This window comes from Manacus candei, unplaced genomic scaffold (assembly GCF_025592945.1).
Source record: "Manacus candei isolate 608988 ecotype Guabito, Panama unplaced genomic scaffold, ASM2559294v1 h1tg000028l, whole genome shotgun sequence".
Taxonomy (NCBI): domain Eukaryota; kingdom Metazoa; phylum Chordata; class Aves; order Passeriformes; family Pipridae; genus Manacus; species Manacus candei.
Genome location: NW_026138076.1, coordinates 28,378,579 through 28,398,552, shown reverse-complemented (window position 1 = coordinate 28,398,552; position 19,974 = coordinate 28,378,579). Strand labels below are relative to the sequence as shown.

At 39.3% G+C, this 19,974-nt stretch overlaps 1 protein-coding gene across 2 annotated transcripts in view; it reads right to left on the bottom strand.

Moving 5' to 3' along the window:
- Window positions 1–19,974, bottom strand: part of TNKS (tankyrase) — a 137,940-nt gene that overhangs the window by 49,795 nt on the left and 68,171 nt on the right. For both annotated transcript variants that reach the window (XM_051790678.1, XM_051790677.1), the window contains 2 exons: window positions 14,931–14,967; window positions 13,981–14,056 (listed from right to left, as the gene is read on the bottom strand). In XM_051790678.1, the coding sequence (XP_051646638.1) occupies window positions 13,981–14,056; window positions 14,931–14,967 (113 nt within the window). The remainder of the gene's footprint in view (window positions 1–13,980; window positions 14,057–14,930; window positions 14,968–19,974) is intronic.

The following is a 19,974-nucleotide window of genomic DNA, read 5'->3' as shown; positions in this document are numbered from 1 at the left end:
TACGATGCTCTTTCTTACACACCAAGTACTACAGAAACAAAGGTCCCTCACCCTGGCTGAAGATTCATGTTCTTAATAAGCAAGAAAGGGCCTGTGCTGTTCACCACTCACACAGCTTGTCAACTTCAGCCAGCCAGATCGTGCAGCTTCCTTGGTCATTTTATAGCAGCACTAAGCTATTTAAATTCATGGTTGACAATTATGCTTTAGGGACAAACTTAATAGATGCTGCTCCAGGAAAACTAGTAATGTTGGACTGCTGACTGTAGATGAGCTAGCTACAACTCCAGAGATAAATAAGCACAGGGATGAAGAGCTTAAACTACTTATCTAAAAAATCCTAAAACAAACAAGTAAACAAAACAAAAACCCCTACAAACAAACAAAATTCCTAAAGATAAGGATTATGAAATGCTTAAGGACATTTCTCACTCTGCTGTTTCCAGTGATAACTCCACTGCTTCATCTTAAGAACACAGCCAGTAGTACTTAATTAGACAGACAAACAGGACAGGCTTAGTACAGTAAAATTCAGGAAAACATCATGTCACAAATTTAACAGACAGTGCTTCCTAACAGCTAATGCCAGGGAAAATGAACTGAACAGCTCACCAATTCAGAATCTGCAAGTCACACGGTATCTTTATTTAGCACTCTGGTATATCAAATGATCCTTTAGCAGGTGTAGGGGTAGTGGTGGTAAGGAACCAACTGTTTTGAGCTGTAAACCAGCAAAGACAAAACCAGCTTGATTTCACAGATACAGTAGTGCTAGGGCAGAGCATCATTGGGCAAAAATGTTCATAAACCACAGGAAATTATATGAGTTAAAAAAAACAGAAAGAGAAGACCGAAAATACTGCAAACATACTGACAGAATAAGCCCTCATTTGGAAAAGGTTTACTTGGGTAAAGACCAGGACTCTTCTACTCCTCATATCCAGTGAGTATTCAACTCTATTTCTTCACAGGGGGCTGTACTGTCCACACTATTGACTACTAAATGTTTCTTTAGTAGATCTGACCTTTGAGAGACAACACAATTTTCTGACTCCACGTCTGAATCTCTAAGACTGTGTGACAAGAGTTAGCATCAGTTCCGCACATTAACATAGTGACCCTGTTGTACTGCAAGTTGGACTAAGTGTTGACAAATAAGGGGGCAGGAGATTTATCACAGAAGAGCTTTTTTAATCACCTACATACCTGGGGTAGGGAAGGACAAACAGGATGACAAGCATAATTTTGCAGAAGGGTAGACAAAGAAATAACTGGAGTGTCTCTGTCTCAAGGCTAAAAGAAGGCAGAACAGTAAATAAGTGGTTTTACTTTTCTGCTCAGGAACTCCTGGTAGCGTATAGTGCCACCAAGCAAAAGAGGGTAAAGGGCAAAGATGTCTTTCCTAACAGGAGAGAAAACATGCAAGCATTGCAGGACCACACAACAAAAGAAAGTTTCATCTGCAGAGGCAAACTTAAGGTGCATGTTTGAAGATGACCACGAAAAAACCCTTACTAAATTCCAGAAGAAAAACCCTGTCTCCTTCAACCAGCAGGTTTCTTCAGACGATGACACTTGACTCGCAAAATCATAGAGATTATTATATTTACACCAGGATGGCAGATCCTTAATCCATGTAGATAGCTCTGGAAGTTATTCTCTTAACAGTAGCTATATAAAAAAAAGACAATAACTCAAATTCATTATTTCAGAGAAAAGGAAACAAAATCAAACCTGAAAGAGCATCATAACTTCCCAAATATTAATGAGGAAGCTTAGTTCCCTAACAGCTCCATACCAAGGTGCTGCCATTACTTTCAGATGCATCCAGAAGGACAGACTAAGAGGGAAATTGTAAAGGGCTAGGAGAGACACTTAAATCTTTAAATGAGAACACTGTTGATCTCTGAGGGATTTTAATAACAGCAGGTCCCGTAAAAACAGCAGGTCCTTGACATCTTCCTAAACAAGAATTAAAATGCAACACCTCCTCCCTCTCCTGAAACTCTTCTGTACTTGCACGTATCTCGACCTACCACCCATTTGGCAAAATAGTTCCACAGAGGATGTGTCAAAAAAGCTGAGCAAACTCCCTCACAAAACCACAGTACACTCAGAAAACTGACCCTTACAAGAATCTCTTCCATTTCTACATGCAAATGATGAACGTTTAGCTGGGGATGGAACTGCAATACAAAAAATTCTGGAGCTTCCAACATGAAGTAGCATTTGTAGTTTTCCCAGATTCAGAAGCACAGAATACACCTCTGGCAGCACTCAATGACACAAGGGGACGAACTTTGAGATGGATTATCAGAGAAGCAGAGGAGTATGCACTGTTTCTTTGGTGATAGATGCTGACAGCTGAGGGAATAGTGGCTTACTGAGCTACAGAGAGAAGTTACAGTAAATATCTACTCTCTTCTCCTAAAGGAATGTTGCTGATGTTATTTAACACTGACGGAGATGTATGCTGCCTTGAAAGACATGGCAGAACACTCCACTGAAACTACTTAGAGTATCATTGTGTCCAGCATGGCCATTTTTGTTGCTTCTTTTCATCACCTAGAATCTGTCAGAAATTCAAGTCTGAGGTGAGGCACTGAGGCACGACTGGCTCTTGCTGAGGCCAAGGTGAGAAGAAGAAACTGGCCCAGCGAGGTTAACTAAAGTCATGAGAGGGTATTCAAACCTCTACTAGTCCAAAGAGCAGCTAGTAACATCTGCCAGCCAGAGAAAAAAACTCGTCTGGGCTGGTGGACTGAGAACACAGGCACACAGGATTTTCTCATGGCAACAGCTGGAACTTCTTATTTGTTAAATTGCACACTGGAAGCTGTGATTCAAGTTTAGTGCACAGGGAAGAACAGATGCTACTCCTGCTGGTCTGAGCAATGAGACCCAGAGAGTGAAGTTTCTGCAGTTTTTGAAAGCACCTTAGTGCCAGCCAGCACAGTCTGCAGCCCAAGTCTCAGCCCATCAATCTTGTCAAACTGCAAGCTGCAAAATGCTTATCAGTCCAGGAGAGCAAGATGAGACAACTTTCTCTCCTCTTCCAGCACCAATACATATATTTTTAGCCGTGCTGTCAGCCAGGGTCAGAAGCCTTAGAATCCTGTGCTTTAATTATTTGTTCAGGCTGCTGTTCCCGCTTTTTAAGGAAATATTTTTGGTTTGTTCTGGCAGCACAAAACAAGTGTTAACAAGAGGTTCCTGTCCAAACAGTCATGCCAGATAACTGGGGAAGGCCTGCATACCAGTGTCAAAGCAATCTGAAGAAGATGCACACTGGAACACCAGGGAACCAAAACTGCTGCGTCTTTTGCTGTTGCAGTCTCTTTCTACTTGCTATCATAATCTTCATAGAGTCACAGAATATCCTGAGTTGGAAGGTACCCATAAGGATGATCAAGTCCAATTCTTAGCCCTGCACAGGACAGCCTCAAGAGTCACAACCACGTGCCTGAGAGCATTATCCAAACACTTCTTGAACTCTGTCAGGCTTGGTGCTGTGATCACTTCTCTGGGGAGCCTGCTCCAGTGCCCAATCACTCTCTGGGTGAAGAACCCTTTCCTAATATCCAACGTAAACCTCCCCTGACACAACTTCAGGCCATTCCCTTGGGTCACCACAGAGAAGAGATCAGTGTCTGCCCTTTCTCTTCCCCTCATGAGGAAGTTGTAGACTGCAATGAACTCTCCCCTCAGTCTCCTCTTCTCCAGGCTGAACAGACCAAGTGACCTCAGTCGCTCCTTGTAAGGCTTCCCCTCAAGGTTCTTCACCATCCTCACTGTCCTCCTTTGGATATTAATAACTTAATATCTTTCTTATATTGTGGTGCCCAGAACTGCCACAATATTCAAGGTGAGGCCGCCCCAGTGCAGAGCAGAGCAGGACAATCACCTCCCTCGACCGGCTGGTGATGCTTTTCCCGATGCCCCCAGGACACAGTTCGCCCTCCTGGCTGCCAGGGCACTGCTGGCTCATATTCCACTTGCCATCAACCAGGACTGCAGGTCCCTTTCCATGGCACTGCTTTCCAGCATCTCATTCCCCAGTGGGTATGTACATCAACCTTTTTCCGACTACAGTTGACTAACAATCTTTTATTTCCCTTTTCTTTTTACATATTTTATTATTTTTACCACTTCTCCCATTCCATCTTTATATATTTACTTTGCTTTGCCTCCTTCCCCTTCCAGCTAGAAACTTTACGGGCTTTAGTTTGTAAGATTTTCACATAATTATGAAAGAAAAGCTTCTTGGAATACAATAATTTGACCATTCTCTTTACTAACATGAATTCCAATCAGCATTTCACTCATTTTATTGAAACAGGGGTCAGAATGAACTCTGTTAAGAACAACACTTGCAAATTGATTGCGTTTCAGCTCCAGTGCTCTGTATAAAATAAGTATTTATACCTCGTAATTTGGAATCAAATTAAAACATTAAATATAAAGTAATTCATAAAATTAAATACACAAAACGTTCCTATTGCATTACAGTGATAATTTACAAATTTTAGAATTTAATGCCTTTATAATCCAGTCAAACAGACTTCACTGTTCCTTTGAAGAGAAGCCTTGCAAATACAGGAAAAAAGGCAGAGAATTTATCTTGTACTTCCAATTGAAAAGTTATGGTTATTAGAACATGAATATTCTAAAGAATTTAATCTGTAAGAAATAAGTTTCTTTTATAAGTAGACATATATTACTTGGAAAAGACTAATCAAATCACTTCAATTTTCTTGTTCATCAATGACACATCCATCATCAATTACAATGCCCTATTTTGGCATTTTCCTTCTCTTTTATCATTCATCTGCTGCCTCCTCAGTCAACTTAAACAATACTTTTAGAAATGGTTATATAAATACACCTCTTCTTGCACGTAAGTATTTGCAGTTCTTTTCATTTAGAACTAAATTGATGACTCTAAATTATCCATACAACCTCTAAAGTCAATGATGGGTTTGTATGAGCAAGTGATAACTGATGTGCTGAGAGAAATCAGAGTCAGCAAGAGTACAAGACACAAGGGCTTTGGGTAACTTAGGAGGTGAAAAATGTTTGGATGCTATCAGTGCCTATTCTACAAAGAAGGTGCCTAGGGAGGCCACAAGGGTAAATGCAACTACATTGCTGGTACCAAGTGACACCTGATGCAAAACCTTGCAGTTGGAGTTGTCTTTAATAGTAGCTATAACACACTCAGACTCATCTACAGGGGAAATGCCTGCTAAAATAATCCAGCATGATGCACTAACCTTCAGAAAGTGATGCTGTGGAAAAAATGGCAAGATTTTTTAACAATAAGCTAAGAGTGGTAGGTAAGAGAATTATGTCCTTGCAGACAGCATAAAAACTACTAACAAAAGCAACACTGGAAATGCCGTGCTAATGCATACCTTCTGTTGGGAAGGGCTGATATAGTGAAGGAAGCCAGCATGACCAACAGCAAGTTGAAAGAGTTTACTAGAATTAAGAAGACATTATTCAAAAAGCTGAATTTACAAGCTGAAGAAAATAACAAGGATCACAAATTCCAGCAGTTTAGAGGTAGAAATACAAGTAGACAGGCAAAAACAGTTTAAGTTGTAACTGGTGAAAGAATTCAGACCAACCATACTTCTTGCAACCCACTAGGAGCACAAAGTGCACCAGCCAGTCCAGTGTGGCAAGGTGATGCTAGGTCAAGAAATGGAGTTCTTACAGGTGAGAAGACATTGTGAAGAACTAAAGGAACTCTTTGCATGATATACATCTTAGAGGAAACAATAACTCATACCAGGATCCTGGTGAGTGAGCATGTGCATATTGGGGAGCATAGGGAAGCTTGGCAAAGGATTTGTCTGAAACTAGCGCCATGGTCTAGTAACCACGGCGGTAGTGAATCAAGGGATGGACTTGAAGATCTCAGAGGTCCTTTCCAACTTGGCTGATTCTATGAAATCCTTGCCAATGGTTTATATGAAAGATGATGTTAGGTCATCTTCCAGAGATGGGAAACAGTGTACAACTAAATGATAGATGCCACAACAGAGGAAGGCCACAAAGTACTTTAATATCACATTCAAAAGTGAAAAGCAACATGAAAGCAGAACAGTTTACTTCTCAGTACTTCTCATGTTCACACAGAGGGATTTTGAGAGAGAAGTGACACCAAGCATAGAAATAGCACCTACAGTATTCACTATAGTCAACCATATACAGAAGTCAAATGCATACAGTCCATGGACATTTCAACTCAAAACATAATCTCAGCAAGCTCTGTGAAGGGAAGGGCTCCACTCTCAAGATCGCAGTAGAAGAAACATCATCAGTACTCAAATTCTGGGTGCTCAGAGTCAAATCTAGAGCACAGCTTTGAATTAATGTACATAAAATATTATGTGGCAGCTCTGCCCAAGTCTGGCAGTTTGACTTGTTTTCTCTTGACAGTAGATGGATAATAGCATAATGCAAGAAGTCATCTCCTGTGTGAAGCTAATCATCAAGGGGAAAACAGTTCATGAATAAAAAAACCCCATACCTTCAAAACATTTGAAGGCTGCCTGAGGAGCACACTGATTAAGATCTAAAACATAAGATTTCCTGAATTTTACAGAACAATACAAAGAGAATGACTACAGAGAAAATTTCTTTTCAGTCCTTCAGCGCACAATTTCTGTTTGTGGACACGACAGACTATACTTCAAATAACAGGTGAAAGGATACTCACTGAAATGTCTGGGGGAAAATGTTTAAGATCTCATAACAGAAACTTAGAGCAGATGGATCAGTTTTACATTTTATTCAAAAGGTATCATCTTTGGCCATAGAGGGTTTTAAGTGACACCAGGGATAGAAATTCAGCCAAGTTATCTATACTTTACAAAGTCTGCAGAGGGATTATTGTGTTACCCACTCTGACCACACTTGGCTGATGAAATAAGATGGGATCACAGCATAAGAAAGTGCATAAATTGTCACTATTTCTAAGATGCATGAAACCTGGGAACTATCTTTTTTTTTAATAAACAAAATAGTGTTTTAAATGCAAAATACAGTTGTGGCCATTTTTGAATGTTCTTTTATATGTATACTGCATTGGGCACTTCTGCACCAGGTACAACTCAAACATTATAGCACTTGTTTTGTAATCTCTTTGTAATGTTGGAAATGTCATCTTTTTTTATAGTGCACTATTAACTAAATCCAGAAAATACCTTTAATTTTGCATGCAGAATTTGATTTAAAATATTTAACCCAGCCTAGTGAAACATGTGTCTGCCCTTAGCAGGGGTGTTGGAACTAGATGATCTTTAAGGTTGCTTCCAACTCAGGATATTCTGTGATTCTATTTATCAATCTACACACTCATGAAACACATACAAGATCAGTGCCAGCAAAGACCTCAGTGTGTATAAGCCATCAGCCAGAGCCAGCTTTACACTAGCAAACATCAGCTAACAGAGTACGTGGTTATTGCTTATTTCAATAACTGCAGTTCCACAGCACTGTAATCACGCATCATGAATCTTCCGGTTAATATTTGCAGGACCACAAATAAAGAACCCAAAATCTGCACATTTCCCACCCACAAAAACAGTTTCATACCACTTCATCAAAACCGAGCTGACATTTATGCTAGTAAGCAGCAAGTGAGCAGATTTAGCAAGGGCTTGCCCATCAAGTTATTATGAAATAACTGTTTTGGATTTGTGGAGTTGTCTTTTTTCTGAAATAAAATGACATTTTTTAATTAAATGATTTTTTATACTTTCATTTTATTAGATGAATCAAGGAGAAAGTACTCATTCTGAACCAAGAATCCACAGTCAACTGTTATTCTGTATGATGTATGATTCCATTGCTCCTCTCCTTTGCACTAGTTATTTTTTTGTTGTGGATATACCTTGAGAGTAGACTATATTAACACACCACACAAACAATGTATACCAGCAGAAAAAGTACACAAAATTCTGAGGAAGATGAAACATAGATTGTGACAATAAATATTACATGTGACAAAAAAACCCAAACACACATGTACAGTCCATACTGAGATTCAGACATACCCTTAGGCATGACAAAAAAGGTTTTGCATTAGGTATCTGCTCACAAGTCTTTTGCTCAAATATGCAGCTTTCATCTGTAGAAACGTATATTTTCACAACATTCAAACAGCACCTTTTATTGTACGTGAAATAATTTCTTCCAAAATATATTCCGTACTCATCTGAATATAATCTCTATGACATAGATCTACAGACCAAACAGACCTATATGTTTATGTAGTATTAGTTTTCATTTCTACCTGTAGCACAAGAAGAATGCACGCAATTGTAAAGGTTTACAGTTTCACTAGCACACAATGTGTTCACGTCTTGCAGTACATAGCATTTGTCTTCAGTCCTCAGCTCCTAAAGCCAAGATGATTACAAGAGAATCTAAACCTCTGCCCAGGTCTGTAGGTTTAATAACTGTAAAGGAAAATGTGGATCAATTGTTCCATAAAGACTCAGAAAGTGGAAGGTATACCAATTTTCTTTCAACCTGCAGGATTTTTCATGAAAATGGCTGCGAACAACGAGAATTCTGGAACAGGGGCTGGCAAATTCACTTAGCAGCAGCAAACTGGAAACTCCCTAGTAAGAGGAGACATAACTCACCCGATCTTGTTAGAATTCAATTTCTGTTTATCAGCCCTTTGTTTACAGGCTGATCTCTCAATAGAGAGAAAAAAGGAGAGGAAGCACGAGAAGGACTGTGCAATTCCATTCAACAAAATGTTACTTGGTATCGGAGATGTGCCATAGCAAAAGCTGAGGGGTACTTCGTCCTCTTCACAAAACACACACATGCAAGACTTTTTGCACTGGTTACTTCAGGTCAAGGATGCTGGTACTCAGCACTGCATTGCAGACCTTCTCAGAGTTGGACTTCTTACAGTTGGACTTCTGTGCCCTGCGTCAATGAACCTGAATCATGTCATGCATGAGAAAAATAAACATCTCTACGGCAAGCAGGAATGGTCTGAAGAAACAACCTCACCCATACCCAAGAGACAAGTATGCCTCCTATGACTTACAAAGCTTAATGAAAAGGACTGATCCTGATATTCCGGATCCAGGGTTGTCTACAGCTGGTTTGGAAAGGCATGACAACAAAGGCATTGCAGAGGCATAATACCAAGTAAGTAAGGACTGGTACTGGGAGGTGTTAATGACTGAAAACTGCTAATAAACAAAGAAAGGGGCACTACAAGTCAGAAGACCAAGTGAAATTAGGTGAAGCAGGACCACACGCACGCTAGAAATGGCCTTTTAATTAATAAGTTGTTAGTTTTCTTTCATGGGATCACTACCTTATCCACAGTGTTGGATGGTCCTGTGCTTGAGGTGCATTGTTTGCAGGATCCCTGATTCACTTGTTGCAGAAATTTCTACATTCCTAGTTTCTGAGGAGTGAGGTAGTGAGGGAAAGTGCAAGAAAAAAGATGATGTAGCTGTGGAGGAATTGCATTCTGTGCTGCCTTCTGGTAGTAATTCCTGCCTCAAGATGAACTAATACCCAAGACCAAGCTATCACAGGTAATGCTATTGTATTTTCTGTTTTTCATATGGTTGATCCAAAATGTAAACAACAAAATGCAGCTGCAACAAATCAATGGAAACTTCGAAGTAAAGTATGAAGCATGTATTTCATTTTTCAGAATAATAATTTTTTTATGCTCCAAAGAGCTCAAAATATCAGATATTTGCACTGCTTCACGAGATGAACCTTGAAAAGAGGACCAAACAAACTGGTTTTTTGAGTAACAACTGGAGCAGTTGGGTTCTCTTGCAAGAAGAAAAGATTTTATTCAACTGACACCTGAGTACTTTAGTGCCAGCATGATCTGAGCATGTGTAATGCAGTACAGGCACAGCATATTATATACCAGCAAAAATCCAACTTCAAAACAAAACCCCAACCTCCTATTGCTAATAGCTACCATGTCAGCTGGTAGTTCACTTTGGAAAGCTATCAAGAGTAATGTGGGAAGACTTGTCTTGTAGAAAAGGGTTCTCATCTGAATTGCTAAACCCAATGCTTCCTTATTAGCTCAGATGCTTCTGCATTTTTAAAATGGAGGCAACATCAATTTCTTCCTGAAACACCTTTCAAGTGTTCACAACAGCTTTCCAAAGGAAATGAGGGAGCTAAGAGCTTCTACTCAACCTGCAACCATGACATATTCGATTTTAAACCTGTCTCTTGCCTACTGAATTAGGTAAGCAGTGACTGTTGTAAAAAGTCAGAAATGCAGCTCCTATGACAAAATAATACAGCTTTAGTTTCCAGCAGTAGAAACAAACCTGGTGATTTAAAATAGTCAAAAAACAGGTTTTGAAAATCCACTCAGAATTGAGTCTTGAAAAAGACATCCCCAGAGAAAAATATTTGAGGGAAAATAACAGGGGCTGTAAAGCCTATATACCTTTACATAGATAGACACATAAATAGGTCCCTTGGCTTTTTAACACTATGAAATTCAGTACCATCTTTAACACTATAGCCTGTGTTTGAAAAGTCACTACTTCTATAGATTATGTAAAGACCAAAAAGTCCACCAGAGCTCACAGGCAGGACACTGAAATTTCCAACCCATCAGGAATACACAGGTGCCATGCATTTTGTGTAAGTTCTGCTTTGACAGAGCAAATACTCTGCGAAGCAACGTGAACAAAAGTGATGTAACACACCAATTTTGCAATACACCACCACATCCTAACAATCCTGTGAGTTTTCAGTCTCTTGTTTAAAAAAAGAAAATCAAAGCAAGACTGTCATGAAAAAATATAATAATATTTCAGCTAAAGCCTTGCTTTTTAAAAAGCAAATAGGACAATTTCAAAAGAACAGTTTTTGTGAAATTTTAGCTTTGTATAATACTCATTTACACACACTGTACTATATATAGCTCAGCACTTGTGCACTATTATTTGTGCCCTCACATATATTCAACAGGTATATAAGCCAGTTCTTACTCAAAAACTCAATCATTACCCAGCTCAATGAAATCACTGTTCCTGAGATACTATTGTTGATTTTCCTTGGTCTTCAAAACAAACCCCCACAAATTACCTAGATCCTCAGTACGCAGGAATGCTGTAGCTGACAAATAAAATTGCTCTTTGTTTTGCACACACTCCTTCATTTTTCACGCCAGAAAATAATTGCAAGAGTAGACAGAGAAGAAATCCCCTCGTCAGACAACATCTCAGGAGGTTCAGTAATGTGAGCATTTCTACAGTGCCCATAATCTATCTGAACAGTGACTTGGAGGGGAAGAAGGAAGTTCAGTTTTCATTCCTATTCATCTTTGACCTCTATGCTAAATAAACACATGGAGCAATGGTTATGTGCACCAGCTGTAACTCTTTTAGCAGCAAGGAACCCTGTCCAATAGGAATCAGACTCTGGCTGTCAATACTTTTAAAAAAGGCTACAAGCAGCACCTAGAATGCAGTAAGTCTTTTTTATTTCCATCCTGAGCTGATTTCAAACCAGCAAGATACTGTCAGAATTTTCCACCTCTCTTACCTGTTCTATGAAGCACAACCTCACAGCACATGTGATATTTGATAAATCCAGAACTCCAGATGTTGGTATACATGGGACACAGAAAAAAATCCCCAGGGGGTGGGGGAGGGAGGGGAAAAAAGGTAAACTACATTTAATTGCACCTAAAGTACGAAAAAGCCCCTACCACCACCTGCTAATACAGAAAAACTGTACTGGAACTCAATTTCTTCACCTACAAAGCTAAATGTTTCACAACAGTGCTGGACATCTCAGAAAACCAAGGAATGCACAAACTGGAGAAGGAGTTTGTGGGTATAGCTGTGCTGCAGAGTAAGCATGATGCTGAGAATCTCAGGCCAATCCGCAGCGTCTGCACTTCCTGGCCCTGACAGCTGCATTAATTCTGTGGCCCTACAGTGTCCTAAGTTTGAGGCTTGAATACTCAGAGGATCTTCAAAAAATAATTACAAAAAGCATCAAGGAATGCAAAAAGCTACTTCCAAAACAGAAAATTCTCAGCTAGTGTGAATCACTATAGGTCAACTAGAGGCAGCTACACCAGCAGAGACTCATTTACAAGAATGCTGTGCTGTAGGCCGAAAGGTTCCCTTAATTTGCAGCACAGCTTAAAATGATTAAACACTAAGTGATCTTGCACTAGCACAGGACCTGAAAGCTTTGGTTTAGAAATTAAATACTTAACAGTTATATACCACACTTGCTACAGAGCGTCACTTCACCTTCCACAGCTTGTACACATATGGTGGGGGAAAAAATACATCTGGTGGACATAATTTTAAAAAAGCTAATTAATATCAATGGCAAGCCATCTTAAAAGGAGTTTCAATAACCAGTGCATTTAGCAACAACCAAACACAAAACCACATTTTCAGAGTGTCCATACTCACGAGCTTTAACTGCAATATGCTTTCTAAGCTTTGGGCATAAATTTTTAAACTAATTCAGAGGCTGCAATAATACATAAATATTTTCTGCTAGCTTAATATGAATTTTAAAAGCTTCATTTTTTTTCTAATTTTTAATTTAAAATGAGAAATATTCAAGAAAACATCTGCAAGGGCTTATCCCTCACACTATTGACAGAAGTCATAACTCTGCATTTGGCCTTAGATCAATAGTGATAGGGACTCAATTACTCAGTAACACACTGCTGTATTCCACCACATTTAATTATAACACAGTGCACTATTAACACCTAAACACACTCTTATTTGAATGTCAAAGTCTTTAAAAAAAGAAATTGAACAAATATGGGCAATATGTTTAATCTTATAACATAGGAAGTGTTTTATCAGTTCCAATACTGCTAAACTAAAAAAAGCCCTTGTTCATTTGCCCGGCCTCAAATCATAAAATTAATTGTTTTCCAAACCTGAGAGATGTATAAACTTTCAATGAGTGATAAGTGTAAACAAGCAAAAAACGGGCTGGGTTTCCTGTCACGTAGTATGTATCATAGGCATTACAACTGAGAAAACATTTTAATATGTGAAAAAAACAGGAATTTCTGTACAATGGAGCTGTATTTTTTATATTCAGCAACAATGTACTTTTTAATCAAAAGGAAGCATAAACTGGCCTATCTTCATTGATTTCAGTGGAACTTAGCTGTTCCACAACAACTCCAGAATGGGCAGAGGTTTATATTATGCTTGAACATGCTTCACCAAAATAAAGAAAACTATAAAAGAAAACACTCCTATGCTTTTCTCTCCAAAAGTGAGAGGTACTGTTACATGTGAGAGACTTGTTTAACAGATGACTATTAAGAATATTCTGGTGCACAGTAAAAAAAAAAATAAAAATAACCAACATTTGTAAATCCAACAGTCTAGACAGACTATCATCTTGATGTCTAAAACATCAAAAATCATAGGATCTGCTTCTCACTCCGTATGTTCTTTCCTCCTCCAGTTTCAACATAATCCTTAATTTAACTCATTCAAACATCCCTGCCAGAGAAAGTCAACTCAATACCGTCAAATTTAAGAAAATGCAGAAGGTGTTAAGCATAGCAATATAGTACTAGTCTATGTGGCAGGGCATTAGGAGCAAAGCCGAATATCAACCACCTCACTCAATGTTCAAATACAAGCAATAACTTTCCTTCCTTAGTTATTTTATTTATCTGAAACAGTATATTTTCATTTTCTTAGAAAAGGTCTTAAAGTTTCATTTTACATGTACACCAGGGTTTGACATTTAAAAGACACACACAGAATCCATGTCTGCTGACTGTCACAACTGCCCGTGTCAAGTATAACAGCATTTAATTTTACAGTGCAAAGGCATCGCAGGTTTTTCCCTCATACACTCTCTTGGTTTATACACCTATGCTTACCAATATGCTTAAATTGGTCTTTCTTGAACAACTGAAACACGAAGCAGGCATTAACTTACCTTACGCCCATCACTTGCATGGCAGTTCACATTTAAAGGAGTCAGTAAAGCCATCAGTTTTTCTTCATTACCACTCCTGTAAATGGAGAAGAGAAGATTGTGGAAAAGGGGGGGAAAAAAGGACAGAGTTCTTTGATATCCTGATCCTTAGCAGGTATTTTGCAAAGTATAACATATTGAAATTTGTACTCTGCCAGGGAGAATGTCAGATGGCTAAAGAATCTTCCGAACATTTCAAAACCAAGGGTAAATACTGAAAAGAATGCTAAATTTGCAATTAAATGTATTACAAAAGATCACGCACAAACACCTCGATTTCTCTCCTTAGCCTCATTTTATATTTTCTTTATGTAATTTTACAGATCCTCTGAAAGCCATTTGCTGAAATAAATGTTCTGGATTTAACATATTTTCATAGCATATGGCCCATAACATTTGAAACAACTACATACCAATACCCAGCAGTTTTTCAGAAGGGTTAACAGTCTATATAAAATGGTCTTGTGCAGTCAGAAGGAAAGATGAAAAGCACGTTTGTAATATATGACTGAACTTTACACCTTTTGTATAGGCTTCCATATGCTCTGTTCTGATAAAGCTTATTTTCAAAATACATCCTATGGCAGCAGTAAAAACCAAAAGAAAAGAAATATTCCAATATTTAAATTGCCCCTAAAAAGAACAGTCACAAAACGATAAAGAGGATTTAAGCAGCTTAAAGCAAAAACTCAATATTAACCTTCTAACCACCATAGTGGGGGATTTCAATTACATAAACAGGCTTTTATATTTGTACCAGACTGTAAAGTCTGAAGAGATTTATGCTAATGAAGTGGCTTGCTTGCATCATTTCATGGAAAGGCAATGACAAAACATTACTATTTTAAAAATCCCTTTTCCTCGCCTGTTTCCACCCCCAAAATATGCTTTATATTCTAAGCAGCACTCACCTAGCAGCTTCCAGGAGTTCGTCCTTCTTGTATTCACCTAAATGATTGCAAAATATCATGCTGTTAGCATTTGGCAGAAGACAGATTAAGAAATGCAGTAGGAAGCAAATACAGAATTAAAACAGAGAAGAGGAGAAAAAAGCCCACACCCCGCTGGGTGATGGAGCTGTGACGTTAGCCAGCTTGTGGAGGCAGCATCACCAGTACCTTGGAGACGGACAGCAAATTGACGCATCTTCTTGTCCAATCCTCAGATGGAAAGGCTTTCTTCGGACAACCAATGACTGCGAAATCTTGTGTCCAGAAACACAGTCCCGCTGATAACAGCATGTCAGCTGAAGACAATGTCCCCACCCCCTGCCCTATTCAGTATGTCACATTATACTTGGGAAGCATAATAAATTCCAAGACAAAGCAAGGCAGTGCGGCTTTTGAAAAGGTACAAATTACTGATCATCAAAAGCTCTCACCTGCCTATTTGAATGGTAATATTAGACTTTACCAAGTTCTTTAGAAGAGCAAGGATTACTAAAAAAAAAAAAAAACCCAGCACAGATATTATATCATCAGCCACTTTCCACATTTGAAAATACAAAAATTACATTTGAAATAAAAGCACAGACAAAAGAGGATGAACTCTCCAACAGATTTTGTTTTGAGATCGAGATTAGAGATAACCAATAGTAATGTTAAAGCAACATTTACATTTGAAATTCTGAGTAAAAATAGACAACTCACAGGGGTTGTTGCATCACAGGCTTAAAACTGCATGTTAATATATTAAAAAGAGCATGGGACAAAATAACCTATAGAAGTAAAACAGTATTCTACAAAGCTGAATCATGAGGATATTGTGCAATAAAAATGGAAGGGAATTTCAATGCTGAAACTAGCTTTTTTAGAAGCTTTATAAAGTCACAGAGCAAAGGGTATATCCTAGAGGTATATCTAGGGTATATCCTAGAGTCAAAAGGTACAGGGCTTGAAAAACATACTGCATTACCATCTGCCAGAGAATTAAAGCCTCTAACCACAACGCTATTAAAAAAACAGGAAGAAGAAGCTATCATGCAAGAAATAAAAACCTTTGTGCTGCCTCCTATGTATAATTGTAATAAGTCTCCAGTGAAACTCATTACAGGTGAGGAAAGCCACTCGACCATGGAAAATGCCAGATAAGACTGCAGGTAAGCTGGAAGGTTCGTCTGAAAACAACATCCCTCAACAAAGAACATCTCTAGGCTGCAGAAGGAGGGTGAGTCCTCATCCATTGAAAAGAGCTTGGTACTCCCCTCATCACAGCTCCTCCAGTTAACAGCAGAGGGTGACATGAACCACAAAACCAGCCCTCTGCTTAAGCAGCCCCGTTTATTTCAGCATCCTGCCTTCACCCAAGGATAAGGAGGAAGAGAGTGAGTACACATAACCATGCACTTCTGCCCCATTCCCTTGGATGTAGCTAGGGAATTTTCAAAGGCAGTATCTGCATCTCATCATACTGGTGATTCCTCCTTTAACAAGTGTGTTTAACTGCTTTCTGAAACATGTTCAACTTTGGGAATTCACAACAACCTGAAGCAAGGAGTTCCACCATGCAACTGCCTCTCATGATGGGTCTCTTAACAGAGCAGTTCTATGTTGCTGTACCCCAGTGATGGAGTAGGTAAGTTCAAAGCAAAGGTGAAATGGCATTTCAAATACAGGCCATGAAGGTTAATTTAGCTTTTGAAAAAATTCGTATGTCTGTCGTAAGAAAAAATTTCATCAAAAAACAAGTAAAATGACAAAATATGACTGCCTTTGACTTGCCACCACTCTCCAACTTCATCAGAAAGGGGTTCTGACCACCACAGGCAAAAGCCTTTTCTAAGCTATGATACATATTCCTCTTTTTTTATTTTAATGAAGATAAAATACTGTGCACAGTTGTGAGTGTTTCAAATCAATGGAAAAACTCTGGCTAGCATGTGAGGAGGAAAAAAAGACCCTTTATTACTACTGCATTACTTGTGCAACAATCTCAAACATCTGGATTTCCTGCAGTGGAGTTATTGGCCTGCATTATATCAACACTTTAGGGATCTAACCAGATTACAAGACCTGTTCGCACATTCTGGTTTGAATACTATTAGGTTAGACAAGTGTAATAACATTTCTCCTTCATGCTCAGTAAGTTGGAATTTTAAAACACAAAAGCCCTTTCTTCAACTACCTTGATTAGCAGAAGCATTACTGACCAACAGAAATGGAACTGTGGCTCTTGACTTAGAAACGTCCCACTGGGTGTCTAATTAAGTCAGTTACTTTTACTAAGCAGTACTTTTTTTTTTGCAAATCAACACCTAAAATTATATAAGCACTTATAGCACACCATCAGCCAAGTGCACTCCACAGGCTCTGTGAGATAAAGAGCAGCCCCTTGAGCACTTGAGCTGTCAGCTGGTAGGATACCACAGAGCCAGAGAGGTCTGGCTGATGGTGTTTGGGAGAAGCGGGTGGCACTGCCCGCAGGACCAATTGCTGCTGGCACAGGCTGAGCTCCCACCAGAGGGCTCTGCCAACACAGCCAACGCCGCTTGGCTATGAAGCTTATCAAAGGCCATCCTGCAGCAATTGGCCACAGCTACTTAATAAAATATTCATTTGCTAAGCATTTTAAACCATGTGTGCTTGGGCAGAGATGAATTTCAAGTTCTGAGCTGAAGTACAGGAATACAGACCATCAACCTCACATAATACTTCTGTTCAAAGAATGTCAAACTGACTTAAACTAAGCTCATAACACAATTTAAAGAGCTCCTTTGGGCAGGTTAGGATTTATAGTACGTAAAAGGGCATCTGCAGAATAAAGTGCAGGTAACAGCCTGAATTACTCTTCTGAGCCTCTTAGCAGTTGCTAGTTTTTAGAGAAAAACATCCTTCCAATTAGAGTGTCAATACAGAGGATTTTTGACAGTAATATTTTAGATAGCACAAAGCTTGTCTGCCAGAGGTGTGAAAGTTAATGTTAGACCTTGCCACAGAAGACCAAAACTGAAACACAAGGCTGCAAACAATCTTCATCTAATTGCTAGCCTGCCCTTGTACCATATATTAGCTCAATCTGTCCTTGCTCAACCTGTCCTTTCTGTGTTTTATGGCAAGCCCAATCAACACACAGCCCCACCACCAGATGCATCCTGCTACATTAGGTAGGTGAGAATTTGCCTCCCTTCTCTGTACAAGAGAGACCAGAGTGACAGCCCAGAAAGGTTGCCTCTTATTGGCCTAGCAGCCCACAAGGACAGCACTGGACTAGCTCACCTTTGCATGCTGGGTAGCCCAGAGACAGTTGGCCTGGGAATTTTTGAAGGAAAAGACAGGGTGTAAAATGGAGAGCAGAGAACACTATACCAAAGCAGTGTCCCTGTTCCTATCTTGTCAGACAAAAGCTGGTAGGTAAGCAGAACCTGCTCAGTGCCTGGTGTTCATGGCGCGCAGTCAAGTTCATTGCTTACAGCTTGCTCAGTATCCCTTAAACCATGAAGTTCTCTACTTGGTCCCGGCTCCAGATCACCAGTGCTGCTCCATTTACGCTGGAATTAGAAGATCACCACTGGTAACCACAGATAATCAGTGTTTCAAATCACAGCTACCACCGGGCAATTAACTAGCCCTATCTCTGTTCCCCTCCCAGGAGAAAACCAGTTATTTCCAAGACCTCTGATCAGCTGCTGCTACTGAGCCACTGCTGTACCTGGCCCTAGATGCATTTTGCAGTAGCTGATTAGCAGCAAATGCTTATTAACTATCAGACATCAGTGGCTGCTTGCACCTGGTGATTGAGCAGATCAGTAGCTGGAAGCTCAATTGAGATCTCAGTGGAAGACAGGAGACCTTGCCCTGCACGGAGACAACCTGCTGGTCAGCAGCCACTTTGAAGCCATTCGCAGCAGATGAAAGGCACCGAAAAAGAGCAGAGTGCTGAGCTGGAGGCAAACGCAGACGTATGCAGGAACACTGTATTTGGGAGAACGAGAGACAGGCGTGCACCAACAGTGACAGGCTGAAATCTTTACAGGCTCCTAATGTAATCCTTTCATTTGTGCTTTCCAGCTTAATGATAAAAGCTGCAGCCAGAAAAGCACCACCAGCCTGTTGCAGACAGTCTCCATGAGCCCTCCTCTACCATTATCCTGTTTTTTCTCATTCCCATCTTCAGGATGCCATCTTCTTATTTTTGTGAGTATTGATGCCACATAATTATGTGGTGTTACACTGGGTCACACTAAAGGGCAGCATCAATCAATTCCATTATTTGAGAGTTACAAGGAATAATCAGTCAACCCACTTCTACCTTTAATTCACTAGCAAACTTTAATTCTAAGCTTATTCAATGAGTCTGTGAAATATGATCATCATATACAGATGTGTTAAAGACAGAAAAAGAAATCCCAAATTCTGGGAAAAAGATAACATAATGAATCAATCTGTACAGACAAATAACCCTGTTTCACTCTCTCCCAAAATCCTGAAATTTCTTTTGAATACTGCAAACTGAAAAACGTATCTGAATGCATGGCATAAATGAACAGTGCTTTTTCCATGCATCTCCACTCAAAACCAAGATGAATTCCTCTCCTGTCTCTCTGTAAACATCAGCTAATACAGAAATCAGCCAGAGCCAAAATGTCAACCTGGACAAAGCAGGTTTTGCTTTACCATACTATCGCATGTCAGTTTTCCCCAAAAATTAATGTCACACAAATTAAACAAAGCCATTATTATCCAACATAATGGCACAAAAAAATGGAAACAAAAAGGATTAACATATTCTCAATCAAACTGAAAAACTAAAGAGGCTTTTCCATATGAAGTTGCACATCATATGAAATCACAATTATAAATTTAAATCCCCAGACTACTGAAAAACATTGAAAATTTTTACACTAGCCGATGGTACCCTGCTTCTGAGCTATGTGCCAAAAGGACATGAGCCTGATGAATGTGCAATCATGGCCCGAGGCTGAGGAGGGAAAATTAATGAATATCACAGAATCATAGA